At 38.1% G+C, this 17,059-nt stretch overlaps 1 protein-coding gene across 2 annotated transcripts in view; it reads left to right on the top strand.

The window, feature by feature from the left end:
* LOC124164335 (prion-like-(Q/N-rich) domain-bearing protein 25) overlaps positions 1–17,059 on the top strand; it is a 44,227-nt gene that overhangs the window by 18,522 nt on the left and 8,646 nt on the right. The window contains exons 6-9 of one of the 2 annotated variants that reach the window (XM_046541611.1): positions 10,723–10,845; positions 11,514–11,630; positions 13,883–14,002; positions 16,412–16,549. In XM_046541611.1, the coding sequence (XP_046397567.1) occupies positions 10,723–10,845; positions 11,514–11,630; positions 13,883–14,002; positions 16,412–16,549 (498 nt within the window). The remainder of the gene's footprint in view (positions 1–10,722; positions 10,846–11,513; positions 11,631–13,882; positions 14,003–16,411; positions 16,550–17,059) is intronic. The other variant, XM_046541612.1, reaches the window with a different exon arrangement.

Below are 17,059 nucleotides of genomic sequence, written 5' to 3'. Positions count from 1 at the left end.
AGGATTTCACATAAAGCAAATAAAACACCGCAAAGTCATGTGACCATTGATTCTCAGCTCATTGAAAATGATTGCAATTCAATACAGGTGACGTAATGCACAGAATGATTATTGATGCCCCATAGATATATATTACTAAAGGAGGCTATTTTGCGGGGCGGTTGCCGCGTTGATGTGAAAACGGTGTCCGCGCATTGATTCGTACTCCAACTTTAGCTACCAGTGGCGCAGGAATCGGTAGCCTTCAGTGTTTTATCTTTGAATTGCCTTCATGACTCCACAAGTACAAATACTGTCCTGGACCAGTGGCTGCGATGCTCAACTCCCACGCTGACTTTCTAAGATCGAGTTTCTTCATTGATACTTTTTTCAATATTAAGTTATGCATACGATTTTCGCTGAAATTTTCGCTTTTTCTGTTCGAGATTTTTTTGTGCTCATGCGGCATGCGATGTGTTCACAATTTTTCTCTTTGAATAATTTAATTTCCTCGTCGCAACAAGACGCATTTTAACATACACATGTACTTATATTCCTTTCACATCGAATTACGGGCTTGTAAGCTCTTACAATTCAAGCCTAGTTTTCGAATCGTTGAAAAAGAACCGTTGAAAACCAGACAGACCGAGCCAGGGAGGGAATGGGTTTTTCCTCCGGATTTGGGGACGGTCAACCATCTTTCCACTCAGTCACTCATCTAACAAGAGTCTCCATAGAAGCGTCCTGTTGGTAAATTTAGCTTTCCATCAAGAGAATTGTCAATTTTAATCATCAACGAATATAACTTTTCTGGTTATGTTTTTCCCTTCTCTGCAGGGTGCTAAAAGTTCAACTTATAACGATATCCAATTCGAAAATTAAGCATGAATGGTGAGAATGTGTCCATAATATCATATTTCAAATTAAGAGGAAACCAAATACACGTGCATCTTAATAATGCGTCGTGTTGCGACACGAAAATGCAACAATTCAAAGGTAGCCTCCGTGTAAAAAAATGGGAAAAAAATCAGGCATCGCGAGTGTACAAAAACATTTTCTCGCACAGAATTAAAATGATAACTTAAAATATTGAATATAATTGTGAATATTAGGTTTATGAAAAAGGAAAAGTAGAAGAAAATTATGAATATAATTACCGTTAGTGAGAATCAAACATGGAATTTGAAGGTGGTATTCCAAGATGTTAACCGCTGGACCATAATCACTGTTACAATACGCGGGCTAATACGTATATTTTCAAGGGACTTAATTGCAGTCATAAATGTTTACCTGCGTCTTTTCAATTATTAGATATAAAATTAATGAGCTTGATTTTGAGCATACATTCAACGCATGATGCATCTCTTGCGGGCTAATACGTATGTTTGCCTGTATCCTACCGACTGGAACGCCTCTATTTATCGCGACTAGTGTGAATCAATAGAACCATGGGAGTATAGAATATTACGTAGAGTATTTATGGTGTAAAACATGTAACAGCGTAAAAAATTTGGGTAAACTGTTCTCGGGATTCCCACCGAGTTAATTCTTTCGTAACGGCCAAAATTTCAAGCTCCGTCCCGGTGATATATTGATATGCAAAAGAAAAAAGGTCAGTTGGCATCAATCACGAACCTGATATGTATTTCTAATGGAAATTATTCTGAGTCCAATCAACCCTGATAATGAGCACCGAGACGGAGCTTGAAGTCTTTGGCGTTACAAAAGAATTAACCCGGTGGGAATCCCGAGAACAGTTTACCCATGTAATTCGCCGGGAAAGTATCAAATCATAAGAAAAATCTTCTCGGGATTGCGCGCGGGTTAGATTATTTAAGAGCGCCGACGTTTCGGGTACCGACTCGCTACCCATTCTCACGGCTACTGATAGAAAATTTGAAAAGACCGTTGAAGCCCAGCGTTAGGAGGAGCCGGATTGGTCGAGATCCGCTCCGTCGGCGCTCTTAAATAATCTAACCCGCGCGCAATCCCGAGAAGATTTTTCTAAAGTTATTCGCCGGGAAAGTGTAAAATCATATACATCAAATCATATTTAACGTGAAAAATATAGACAGTCGTCAAGGGGACTATAAGCCAAACAGCCTAAAATTTCAGCATTTTTATGAATGTTGGTAATGTGCTGAATAAAAAATGTGGGTAAACTGTTCTCGAGATTCCCACCGAGTTAATTCTTTCGTAACGGCCAAAATTTCAAGCTCCGTCCCAGGGATATATAGATATGCAAAAGAAAAAAAGTCAGTTGGCATCAGTCACGAACCTAATATGTATTTCTAATGGAAATTATTCTGAGTCCAATCAGCCCTGATAATGAGCACCGAGACGGAGCTTGAAGTCTTTGCAGTTACAAAAGAATTAACCCGGTGGGAATCCCGAGAACAGTTTACCCATGTAATTCGCCGGGAAAGCATCAAATCATATTTAACGTTAAAAATGTAGACAGTTGTCAAGGGGACTATAAGCCAAACACCCTAACATTTTAGCATTATTATGAATAATATTTTAAAAATTCACCGTAAATCTCGCGGAAAACGTCATTCGAACGCAATAATAAGAATGCGAATTTATTTTTCCTTCAAATGTTTCAATTTTGTGTGACCATTATCTTTAATTTAAGTGTGTAAAAGAGAAAAGGCCAGTCGGCATTAGTCACGAACTTAACATGTATTTCTTATGGAAATGATTCTGAGGCCTTCTAGAGCTCAATGAGCCCTACAGAATAATGAAAAATAGTATACGTCCAATTATCAGACCAACTATACCTACTATATATATATATATATACCTACTCATTAAATTTTCATTGAAATGAGGTAAGCTGTTTCGGAGGAGTATAGTAGCTAAAATTGCGTAAACTAAACACATTAACTAAAATAACAATTATTTTTAATGAAAGGCTGAATAAACGTTCAGATAGGTTTTCTGAGAGAGCATCATTTTTAAATGAAAGAAAATGGGATCGACTTGTTGCGCTTAAATTCCACGAATCATTACCGGAAGGTTGGTTGTTTATTACTAATAACGAGACCATGGTTTGAGTCGTGATGTTTTTTTCCTAATGCCTCGCGGAACAAAATAAAGTTATAGCGATACGAAACGAGGAAATATGTTTAACCTTAAGTCACAGTGAAAACGAGACTCCGGGCCGGGCTCGCGGGGTTACACTACCGGGGTAGGGTCTATAAGCCTTCGTCTTTTACCTCTGCACCACGGAAGGGGGAGGACATGGAAGGAGAGAGGATGGAAGCGCCGCCGCGATACGAGACAGACGACGCCTCCTAGCATAGGATAGGTGTGGAAGGGTAAGGATGAGGAGTCCCGCACCGTCACTGAGGCTACTACTGCTCCTGGTCCTGCGACTAGCAAAACCATGATTTAATGTTTCCACAGAAAGGAAAAAATTTCCCACGATTTTCCGTAGATAAATTCACAGTCGATTAAAGAAGTTCACCTGAAATATACACCTTACATAGGATGTTGTTACTCATATTACGTGACCTACCAACGCATAAAAACGGCCACTTGCTTCATAAAATACGGCGGGTGTGGTCTCCGAAGTAATCGACAGTCAGATCCTCTCTATGGAGACTACGCAATTCAATCAATAGGAGGAGCCACGTTCATTAATTTTCGCAGAAAACATAATTGTGTACAAATACCTTTTATTACCTAATACATTAATTTATTGACCCGTCAATGGATTTGGTTTTGGTACAGTAGCTATTTTTCTTAATAATAATATACTTGAGTATGCGTACACTGCGATGAGTAAATAAGGAGTGCGTGGAAAGGAAGAAAAGGAACCACCTTTTAATGAACTTGAGCTAAAAAGTACAACAGAATTTGAATGACCATAGTAATATTAATTTGCGCCGTCTGCCAAGTGCTTGAACGTTTGGACAGGACATCGTATATTAAAATGATGTAATAAAGACCGACGTTTTCTGCGTATTTACCTCGAAAAGTTCAGTTTTAAAACGCCAGCATTTTATGCATCTGTTTAACACATGTCAGCACATCTGTTTGACACGCACCAGGTAGAATATTAATAAAATTAAACCATATTTCATGTCAAGCCAATTGCAAAACATTTAGCTGTGCCTCATTGTATTGACTTTACATTTTCAATTTCAGGCACACTTCAGCTATCGGAAGTTCATGCCTTATGAACATAGGATGTGAAACAATAAAAAATGCCAAGTGCAGCTCAAGTGATGTTATGGTCAATGGTTCAAACGCGTCGATTCCTTGGTTAATTAACACTGCTCTACTCCGAAGCCATTACAACCTCAGTCACAATTTTATTCACTAATTTCTACCCATTTTTTATGCTCCTTATTGACTCACCCTTCAACCTGATCTACTCTCCCAATTGACCGATAATATATTTCAAATCTGGCCTATTGAGTTATAGTTACTCAATGGTGTTACAACAAATTTGAAACCCAGTATTGTTCTATAATTAACTGAACTATTACAAATAACTTATTGGTTTTGAGATCATTTTCGAAAAGACTTAGAAAGAAATTGGATAACGCTATATGATAAAACAGCATGCACGAAAAACAATAAAAACTGAATCGACTTGTTACGCACCTGTTCCAAGAAAAATTTCCGGAGGTTTGACATTTTTTCATGCTTTACAAGACGAAGGGCTCAGTTGTAATGTTTTCTTTTCTACTCCCTCGCTGGACAGAATAACAACTGATTTATTTCATTGGAATAATCTTTTTTCCGAGAATTACGGATTTTTAAAGATGCTATATGTACGTAAGCATACAGCGAAAATTTTTTCCCTGCATAAGAGGCCGCTACGCGTTTCAGGTGAACTCACGAAAATTAAATGCAAAAAAATGAGCATTATTTTCTCATGTGCCCGAGTATACTTACCATTTGTGAAAAACAGACTATATCAGTGTAATTTTGGAATTGCCAATTGTTTCACCTATAGTGTCTTATCCTTTTAAACACATTTAAACCTCCTCATGACAAACCGAGCCCATGCAAATACCATTAATAGCTTAAACCGCCTCAATATCGTTTATTATATTTCACCTTTCAACATCCTACCACTTCAACATTCAACCCGATACGTTCTCCATTCTATTTTTTCCCCTTGAGCTGTTTTTAAGGTTGTCCTACTAAGAAATTCTAGCTCAGATGATGGTGATTATGCAGCGAAACCCACTTTTGTTCAGAAATGAAAAGTGACAAATGAGATAGAGGTTTTTTTTATCGCGAAAATGTTCAAATTTTATTCATAATGCAATTAGATTAATCCGAATTAAATAACGTTATTCGTGAGTTAACAACTACACCAACTGAACCGAGTTTTTCCGCAGATGTTATCAGAAGTATATTTGGAAAGTTGAGTGCATTACATTTGAGACGAGACGAAGAGCTCAGTTGTGATGTTTTTATGCAGCATCAAGTAGTACGGAATAACAGGAGCATAATGTGACTCGATTTTTCATATTTCAGCAAGTCTTTTGGCTGAATAATACGCACCTAAGAGTACAAACGACAAAATATTTCCGGCTTAAGTGCTCGCCACAATTAGCACGTGCCATTATTGCACCCAGAAACGGTCATCTTCACCATAAACGGAGACAGGTGCGGTTCCCAAAATAAATCAGTTCATATTGTTGGAGATTGAAGAACATTAAAAAAGTTATATACTCACGAGAAGGAGTTACCATCGTAAGTTTTCGGAAAGAAATATAGCTTTGTCACAATAGTTTCCAACCATCTATTTAGCACCGTTGCGATCAGTTTAAAGATTTTCGTAGGTGTTATCTCTGATATATCATAAAAAGTATTCAGCTGTATATAAATAATACCAGGATAAGTAAGTGGATATAAGTGTATTTGAGGAAAATTCTTACATACCACCTAATTTTGACACCTCAGCTTCCAAGAAGATGTACAATGGGTGAAGATTGTAAAGTATAATTGGCAGTTCTGATCAAAGTAGTTCATTTGGTCCAGAAATGCGTTTTAGAGGAGCATGTTCAGATTCCCTGAAGAAAACTCACTAATTAGGACGCACAGGGATCATTGTGTTATCCCCCAAACGACATTGCCATTGCAAATATTACCAACACTATAATAAAACGAAAATATTCGAAAACAACGAAAGGGAATGTTTAAGTGAAAAAATAAAATTTTACGTATTTTCCAATGTTATCATCTGGGTGCGTCTACATTTGGTTTCGATTCAATATTCTTCAAAAATAATATCAAGGGGTCAAAATTCTGAGTAAAAAATAGTCCAACTCCCAAAATAGAGTTCATGGGTGCGATACAGATGGAAGACGAAGGCGATTACGAATAACGTGAATAATGGATAACAATTGGGATCAGAATTTCATTGGTGAAGCACGAGATTTCACGAGGAGATTTTTGGGGATGAAATGACTAGTTATTTGATTTTTTGGGAGTAAACCCCTTAAACTTAATCGGTTGTTGCCCAATCTAATATGGCAGTGGGAGATCAGTTTTTAACCAAAAAGCCAAACGGATTAAAGTCGCCATTTCACCGACGACAATGGGTCCTTTCTGTTCATGCGACTCACGCGTTACTAGTGTCGACTCACGGAAATTGGTATAACTCTCTAATTCCAGCGCGCAATCGTTTGTTCACTTGCGTCACAACAGAGACACTCACGGAATGGAGCACGAAAACCGCGTCACAACTTTACGAGTCAACTCGTGTTGTCGTGTGTCGATGAATGGAAATCACCCAATGTCAGCGGCACGGCCAACAAAAGACAAAAGGTCAATTCGCCGTAGCAACGTAAACAAAAGACAGACGAAGAATTCACCAGTACAGCTCGATTCAAAAAACTAATGCAAACATTCAGCTTTTCACAAATATAATTTGTAGTGCACGGCTTAAACAATAAGTATTCTGCAACGTTAAAAACCTATGATATACTGTTCCGCAAGCAAATCATTGAGGGTACATATTCTTCAATCAGCACCTATCCAACAGATTTTTACGACTCAGACACATATTTTCATGGTTAATTTTATTGGTTACTATTTCTTGGATAACGGTCTCCTGGGTCATTAAAGATTCAGATTTTTCTGGTGTTCTCCGCGTGCGCTTGTGTTTATCCCAACGATTCGTGGCCGTCGATGTTCACTTTTTCTCAGGGAATAAGTCAGCTTTCCAGTGAGAGGTAATGATAGCCTGTGGTTCATAGTGAGGGGGAAGTAGGAAAGGGAGGGAGGGGTAGGAGGAGTTTTTATTTCACTAGAAATCAAAACAGGATCTCATGCGTGAGTAAATGGAAGCTAAAGTTCCTATTGCAACCGCCTTTGCATTATCTTACCTCCACCACCTTACGTGGGATCTAAATTTTGTCTCTTTTGTATTCCCTTTAGTTTTTGACACCTTACCAAGGAATTTTAGAATCGAGCCCCATTGTAACACGCGGGAAATCACACCAGTTTGACATTTTTGAGCCAGCCGAAATAATTTAGATAAAATTTCAACCAGCAATATAAAGTAATTGGATGCCGAAGTACAGTTTTTGTGTACAAAAGGCACAACAACTGAATCGAGGTCCTTACATTTGAAATTTCCGCATTTCCCATTTCAAACTCATGAGCATCGTCGGCCGTGTTTGGAGACAGGTATTCTGTTGCTAAGGCAATCAAAACAAGTATAACCTGACCAAATATCGTTCATAATATAGATAATTACTGAATTATAACAGTAGCAAAACAATAAACACTTTTTGAAAGGAATTCTCACAACTATTTATAGCACTATTAAAGTGATGTTGGACATAACTAGACAAGGAAATGCGTTGTTTCCTTTGCTCAAGCTGGGCTGGATAGCATTTGGCTTACGGTTGCTATTTCCACTAAAATACAGCTGCAGCAGCCCATGAGGTCTCTCAGTGGTGATAGCCTATATTTTCAACACAAGACCGCGTTGACGTGTATCGTGAGGTGTGCCACGGCCCCAAAGGCTTACGTGGTTGTCCGTCTTCGGAATGACTCTTTGAGCATCAACATATTATTTGTTCGCTCTAATGATTTCTCTTTCGATTACAGTTATTGGATCCACGTGTAACTATAATGCTATTTGCGAACATCTGCTTGCAAACACAGAATGCAATGGCGGCCAATGCCAGTGAAAATCTGGATACTTAGAAAAGTCTGGCATATGTAAGCCAGGTGAATCCTCACGTCGAATCGTACGCTAAGCATTCACTGCAATTGCGTATACTGTCTCATCCGCATCTCCTCAAGATGGTTCCTCTACTGATATAAGATTGGGTTAAATGATTTCAAAAATAACGACTTATTTTGCATGACTTATTTAAAATAAACGCAATATTTAAAATGAATAAAATTCGATATTAAATTTAGATGGAAAGGAAGTGCTGGATTAACTTTCCTTTGAGTTTTATTTTGTCTTGGACATTATCGGCCTCTTGGATTCAGCTGTACATGTAACGAAGTCTCTCTGTTATAACGTTAACATGTATGAATGGGCAAAATTTATCAAAATTGCACACGTAATACAATTTTTTTTAATGAATTGAAACTCAATGGAACTCCCCATTCCTCGAGGGTCTTCAATCCGAAGCTTGGTTTGAAGAAGCTCCATAACTCTCCGAAATGCCTACCTTATGCTTATTAGAGTACCCCTTTCCATTCTAATCCTTTATAGCTTGTCCTAAGTAACTGATTTGGGGTCCTCCTTGATCTTTTTCCCTCCTTCAACTACTGCCATTATCGGACTATCATAACTCTTATCACGCAAAAACACACAGAGATACATGACGTTAGAACGAACCTTGGGGTGCATAATCTATCCCAAGGGATTCAAAGTTGTCATTAGGGTGCGTCTATAATTTCTTTTGATTCAATATTCTTCAAAAATAATATCCAGAGGTCAGAAATATTAGTAAAAAATTGTCCAACTCCAAAAATAGAGTTCATGTGGACGATACAGATGGAAGACGAAGGCGATTACGATAAGCGTGATTAATGGATAACAATTGGGATCAGAATTTCATTGCTGAAGCACAAGTTTTCACGAGGAGGTTTTTCGGGAGGAAATCACTTGTGATTTAATTTTTCGGCGTGTACCCCTTAAACATAATCGGTTGTTGGCCAATCTTACATGGCATTGGGAGATCAGTTTTTAACCAAAAAGCCAAACGGATTAAAGTCGCCATTTCGCCGACGACAATGGGTCCCTTCTGTTCATGCGACTCACGTGTTACTGGTGTCGACTAACGGAAATTGGTATAACTCTCTAATTCCAGCGTGTAATCGTTTGTTGACTTGCGTCACAATAGTCAGAGACACTCACGGAATGGAGACGAAAACCGCGTCACAAGTTGACTCGTGTTGACTTGTGTCAATGAATTGAAATCACACCATGTCGGCGGCACAGCCAACAAAAGACAAAAGTACATTCGCCGTAGCAACGTAAACAGAAGACATATCAGGAATCCACCAGTATTGCTCGATTCAATTGATGCAAACATTCAACTTTTCACAAATATAATGTGTAGTGCACGGCTTAAACAATATGTATTCTGCAACGTTAAAAACCTAAGATGTACTATACAGCGAGCGGTTCATTGAGGGTACATATTCTTCGATCAATTCCTATCCAGCAGATTGTTACGACTCAGACACACATTTTCTTGGTTAATTTTTTTGGTTACTTTTTCTTCGATAACGGTCTCCTGGGTCATTAAAGATTCAGATTTTTCTGGTGTGCTCCACGTGCGCTTTTGTTGTTCCCGCCGATTTGTGGCCGTCGATGTTCACTTTTTCTGAGGGAATAAGTCAGCTTTCCAGCGAGAGGTATTAATAGATCTTCGTTCACGGTGAGTGGGAAGTAGGGAAGGGAGGGAGGGATAGTAGGAGGAGTTTTTATTTCGCTAGAAATGAAAACAGGATCTCATGCGTGAGTAAATGGAAGCTACAGTTCCTGTTGCAGTCGCCTTTGCATTATCTTACCTCCACCACCTTACGTGGGATCTAAATTTTGTCTCTTTTGTATTCCCTTTAGTTTTTGACACCTTAACAAGGAATTTTAGAATCGAGCCCCATTATAACACGCGGGAAATCAAGCCAGTTTGACATTTTTGAGCCAGCCGAAATAATTTAGATAAAATGTCAACTAGCAATATAAAGTAATTGGATGCCGAAGTACAGTTTATGTGCCCAAAAGTCACAACAATTGAATCGAGGTCCTTACAATTGAATTTTTCGCATTTCCCACTTCAAACTCATGAGCATCGTCGGCCGTGTTTGGAGACGGGTGTTCTGTTGCTAAGGCAATCAAAACAAGTATAACCTGACCAAATATCGTTCATAATATAGATAATTACTGAATTATTACAGTAGCAAACAATAAACACTTTTTGAAAAGAAATCTCACAACTATTTATGGCACTATTCAGGTGATGTTGGACATAACTAGACAAGGAAATGTATTGTTTCTTCTGCTCACGCTGGACTGGATAGCATTTGGCTTAGGGTTGCTATTTCCACTAAAATACAGCTGCAGCAGCCCATGAGGTCTCTCAGTGGTGATAGCCTATATTTTCAACACAAGACCGCGTTGACGTGTATCGTGAGGTCTGCCACGGCCCTAAAGGCTTACGTGGTTGTCCGTCTTCGGAATGACTCTTTGAGACACAACATATTATTTGTTCGCTCTAATGATTTCTCTTTCGATTACAGTTATTGGATCCCCGTGTAACGATAGTGCCATTTGCGAACAACTGATTGCAAACACAGAATGCAATGGCGGCCAATGCCAGTGTAAATCTGGATACTTAGAAAAGTCTGGCATATGTAAGCCAGGTGAGTCCTCACGTCGAATCGTACGCTAAGCATTCACTGCAATTGCGTATACTGTCTCCTCCGCATCTCCTCAAGATGGTTCCTCTACTATTATAAGATATGGATAAGTATTTTAATAATAACGACTTATTTTGCGTGACTTATTTAAAATAAACGCAATATTTAAAATGAATAAAATTCGATATTAAATTTAGATGAAAGGAAGTGCTGGAATAACTTTCCTTTGAGTTTTTATTGCCTTGGACATTATTGGCCTCTTGGTTTCAGCTGTACATGTAATGAAGTCTCTCTGCTCTAACGTTAACATGTATGAATGGGCAAAATTTATCAAACGTGTACAAGAAATACAATTTTTTTTAATGAATTGAAACTCAATGGAACTTCCCTATTCCTCGAGGGTCTTTAATCCGAAGCATGGTTTGAAGAAGCTCCATAACTCTCCGAAATTCCTGCCTTATGCTTATTTGCGTATGTCTTTTCATTCTAATTCTTTATAGCTTGTCCTAAGTAACTGATTTTTGGTCGTCCTTGGTCTTATTTCCTCCCTCAAATATTGTCATTATCAAACTATCATGCCTCCTATCACGCAAAAATATATACCCCGATAGACATGACCTTATATCTGGCAGTAAACAATTTTTACTAAACTATTTTTTTTCATCCATTAGGAGCTGGAAGCAATTGCAATGGGACGGATACATGCGGCGACAAATATGCAACTTGTATTGACGGAAAATGCCAATGTAAAGCAAATTATACGCAGCTGGAAGGCGTCTGTCGGCCAGGTGAGTAATAGAGCCTAATTAATCGAACTTTAATAAAAAAACTCGAGATTTTGTAGTGTGAAACATGAAAAAACGATGAAGAAATCTCAATGACTTATAGAAAATGTAATGATGGTTGCAGAAAGCTGTTCACCGGATAAGGCATTAAGTATATTTAAGGGTCAAATGGTCACTGAAACAGAGCATTAACGTAGAAACGAGGAGCTTGTATTTTCCAAGCAACAGATCTAAGATTTGATGAAACTTGATACATTTTAGGCGTTATTTAAATTTTGGACGAAGCCCCGTTGTTAAATCATTTATATGAGCATCAAGATTGCTTATCAGTAAGACGATTACTATGTAATTTGTGAATAAATTGATTCATGTTAACCTGAAAAAAGCACTAATAAATGAAAATTTTGATATAATTTGTACCGCATTTATTGTGGTGATAATTGGGTGACATTTTGTTAGCCTTCTGCTTAAAATATATTGAAATAACTTATTTGGTGTGGCAAGTAATTCAATGACAATACCAGAAGCTCGGCCCTTGCCGTATCGTATGTAATCATAACAATTTTTCAATCGATAGAAAATGCATTAATATATTAGGAACTTATGAAAAACGGGGCGAAATTGAAGAATTCGGTACATTGATTTGAATGTTTCAAAAGGGATTTTCGATTAAAAGTTATATTTTAATCTATTTGACAGGTATGACAATATGCATCAAGAAATTATCAGTTGACCAAAGGAACTCTGAGCCACGTTTTTTTAAATTGTTGTTGAGCTATCGGTTAATACGCAAATTAATTATTTCATGGTAAACTAAATTTTCACTCTCCACAAACTAAATTACTAGTGAATATTTTGAAGAACATTTTTGAAACATAAAGAGGTTCAAATTAATAAATCCTGAAAAATTGCTCGTCTCTATAGGTGTGCAAATATTTGATTATATTTTTGGCCTCATGGCATCGATAGTACTGAAAACTTGCCTTAGAATCCCGATGGAAACCCCAAAAAACAAGCTAAGCATCTTTTACACACGAAAATCGATTGAAATTTTTTTATAGAGCTATTTAAAAATTATTATGTTAGCTTCATTTCTTGTTTATGAGTCAAGAAATGATATATCATGTGCCTAAAAAATCGCTTAAAAGATAAATGTTGATATTTTTGTAACCTTTTTATAGTGGCGATAACAAAGTAAAATTTATTTGCCTCCTGCATAAGGTATACAGAAGTAATGTATTTGGTGCACAAATCAAACCAATGGAATTGAAAATTGGGATGTTTAGCATTTTAATGACATTTTGCTGCTATGCTTCTAAATGGCTGGAATTGAAACTATGGAGACAATACGACCACATATACCCACTGTTGCCATATTTTATCATTTATATATTAATGTAACACACAATAATAAAGGGCCTGATTAATACATTTCTTTCGATGGAAGGTAAGATCAAACTGTAAGCATCATCTGCACTGAATGTTTCTCGGGTCTCCGCCCAATTTGAAAACTCCATCGTCGCAAACTTTTCGAAGAGGGAGTCATCGTCTTCAGGGCAGTCTAATGCGGGGATTGACAAATCCGACTTATATACGACTGCTCAAGGTTCAAGTCGTGTGTGATTGCTTGATACGCATAAATAGTGGGTTCAATAGTTTGCTGAGGCGGAACTCTTGATTACAGTTATTTTCTATTTGTCAGTTGCTGCTATCGGCTGCTATCTAGTAATATTCGGGTGAAATTTAGCCTTGGTGCAAGCTGGGATGTGATAATACTTGAAATATCTACGTTGCCAACGGGGCCGGCATCCCGGACCACAGGATGGAAAGACAGCAATGATAATCGACTCACGAACCCGATCCCTATAATCGTTTTCTGGATGTAGTACATTTTCGAAGAATGTCCGCGATACGACCGAAAATACATTTCAAGCAGTGAAATGAATGTTTGTCAAATGTGGGAATCCATAGAAAAGAAGTGTGAAGTTGAAAATTGTTTCACATTGATAGGGCTAACTCTCATGGGCAATCCATCAAAACCAATATTGAGAGAGAGTTATCATTGGAGCCTCGTGCAATAGTAATAGACTATTAGCACATGAGCCTATCCATGTTACATGGAAAATAGTGAGGCTCGCACGTATGAGAAGTGAGGTAGAAGGGCCTTTCATTTGGAATTCAGAGATATAATCATTAACACGCTTCTTTCACTTCCCCACAACAAAATGCATTAAATATTTGTATTCCATTCACAGGACTACATGCGGAATGCGACGATACGGATAACAAATGCATTGACTCAGTAGCTGTTTGCAAAAACAGTACGTGTGAATGTCAAGACAAATACGTGGAACACGAAAACAAGTGCCTGGCCCGTGAGTATATGTTTTCAATAGATCAGCGTTTCTTCATTTGCTTTCTAAGCAGCTGATATCCTTAGAGCTAAAATGTTTAAGGAAATTCAAGAATTAACAGCTCAGATCTCACAAAACCTTAGCAAGATTATTCAAGAAACGATTTGAGACGGCAACGTTCCATTTTCTAAAAGCCGGTTGTCACAGTTACAATTACAGGGCGAATGGAAACAAGATAGCTCAAAATGTCTACTTAATATGCAAAAGCTGTGGCCAAAATTGAAACTCTTAAACAAGCATTTTTTAAATGTATCTTGAGAAATGATACGTACTCAAGATAGGAAAATTCTTCCGGGATTTGCAAGGAATATTTATTTGTGAGTGAAATGAAAGAATCAAAGTATGTAGAACATGCCCACTTTAATGTTGACTCGTACAATTATTTTCTTCGCAGTCATGCGCTATCTTCAGGTAATTTTGGAGTGGGTTCCGGTAATGTTGGGTTGTAGGAGTTTTTCCACCTAGTGTAACTATGGTCCAAGGACAGGGAGTTTATTTAAGACTAGAAGGATGGTATCAGGGAATGCTTATGCTTACACCAGGTATAAAAACTCGCACAACCCTGAACCATGCAAAGTACGTAAAGATGACCCATGAATGCATCGAAACTAGTTTTACGAGTCAACATTAAAGTGGGCATATAATACATCTTTGGCATATTTTATTTTCCACCGTTTTGATCAGCAACATCTCCCCTCTCACCATTGCTATCAGTGTGGATTTTTTAATTATCAAATATATCTCAATTTTCCAAAAGCTACTATTGAAAAATGGAAAAGAGAATCCAAATAAGATCTAAGGAGGGTACCATTTTGTTACAATACCGAGACATGCTTCGATGAAAGTTTGAAATTTCAGGGTATTTCTGGAGGCCCATTTTTACAAGCATCTAAATTCTACCCACAGAGCTAATTGAGCGGAGGAGAAGCCAAGAGGTAGAAGTGATTTTTTTTACAAACGGAGATGGGTAAAGAAATTGATTGAAGAAATTTGGAATATCTTGGAGGCCAAGTGATACGAGAGAGTCTGTTCAGTGCTGACATCGAGTGGAAAATCAAAGGAAATGCAAATTATCTAGTTAATCCCGTTTGCTTTTTTTACATTATTTATCTACCCAATACTGTTCAGAAAAAATATTACTTGTACCCCTTGGCTTCGCAACCCCTCAATTGTGAAATACCGAAGTGAGCCAAATGCAGATACATTTCTCATGATAAGAAACCATGGATCTACGAGACGTTGGCATGTGTTATGGAAAATAGTCGACTGAAAGTAGTCCTTAAATTTTATGATCAAGGAGTAGTTCTGTCTAATACAAATATGATCGCTGAAAATTAAGTTTTTGCTTAAGTTGTAATTTACGAAACAAAAACAGGCTCCCGATTTGACGGTAATGCGTTCTCGGCCAGTCTCGGCCAAGGAGCGAAAAACAAGTGAGTGAAGTACAAATTTCGCAATTCATGAATTATTTTGAGAGATCATCACTGCCAGCAGACAAAGGGGTACAGCTGTCATGGTTTAAATGAAAATGGTAGAATTATGAGTTTCATATGAATCATATTTTACGATAAAAGTGTCTGCGAGAGTCATCTATTGAAGATAGCTCATCATAACTTACTCACTATACCTTTCGGTCAGGTGCATAACTAGAAATTTATTTTCTTTTCTGAAGGAGCCGAGTCAAATCAAAATCGACCATACCCCATATATACACAGTAAGTTAAATGACTGGTTTGCACAAAATTGCTGCGACATGCTTTCTTAAACGGAATATTTTAATGGACCTATAGGCAAACTAACTTCTTATTTAGTCGGTCGCTCAAAATATATTCGGGAACAAAATTCGGGGGGCACTATTGCCCCCTTAGCAGCCACCTGGCTGGATATGAGCCTGAATTTTGGTATGATGATTCAGTTTGTACTGAGAATCGTGAGGATCGTGAGGACTCAGACCTCCATCTCAAAATTGGGAGGTGGTGCCAATTGGCTGAAATGAAAATTAGAAATATATGTCCTAAAGCCAATTTAAAAAGAAATCTTTCTCGTCACCCCGTCATATGAAAAGTTAATTCACATCCTCCTCCACAATGACGGTTGCCTTGCCAACCAAAAACTGTGTTTCGAGACTAATTTCTATTTTAACTGGCTCTGGGGCATGCAATTGTAATTGTCAACCATGAGTTTATGCTCATTTGGTCATTCATGCATTACCTTAACTAGGCAATACCCAGCTACTCGCTATAAGGAGTTGTGGGGGAGGATGGGAGAAATCGGCGACCGATTCCTCTCACCATTTAATGTGCTCATTGAGAAGAATTTTCACGAAGTTGGTGACGCATGAAATGTTTACATCTTCTCTTTTATCCTCAGCATACAATATGACATGCACTCCTGATGATGGATGCATTACGGCTCGTGCCCAGTGCACGAATAACACTCAAACAATGGAATGGAAGTGCTTATGCCCAAAAGACACAGTCTACATTGAGGCTCATGACAAATGCTCAGGTGGGTAATAAATTAAATAGTAAATACTCTTCTCAAACAACTCGTTCAATAAACTGAAAACAATGGCACGGAAGGAGCTGAAGCAAGGCTGAACGGGCCCTCATTATGTGGCCCCATTCCGCACATTGGGCAATACGTGAAAAAGTCGAGTGTATTTACAATGGATTTTTCGGTGCATAAGCTATCCTATAGAAAGTCACAATGTAATACGGAATATTTGGACTGAGAATAAAGTTTCAAAGCCGTGGGAGCACTCCTGTTTTTAAATGGTGCGGGACCCTATTCGCCTTTTTCAAGACGACAGCATGCGAAATATCTTGGCTTCTCACCATGGCGGCCATCTTTCGAATGTTCCAAATATCATTGCAAGCGTATTATGATTGTGTGAACTCCAATTCTAGTATTCACGTGCTAGCATGGAAAGTACCCGACCTTCTGGAGTTTAACATCAATCTTGTGGGATTACCAGATGACCTCCCTTTAAAAAGTTCACCTACACTAAGGGGTGAA

The sequence above is a fragment of the Ischnura elegans genome, chromosome 8 (genome assembly GCF_921293095.1).
Source record: "Ischnura elegans chromosome 8, ioIscEleg1.1, whole genome shotgun sequence".
Lineage (NCBI taxonomy): Eukaryota > Metazoa > Arthropoda > Insecta > Odonata > Coenagrionidae > Ischnura > Ischnura elegans.
The sequence above is the reverse complement of the archived record's forward strand: the minus strand, read 5'-3'. Positions and strand labels throughout refer to the sequence as shown.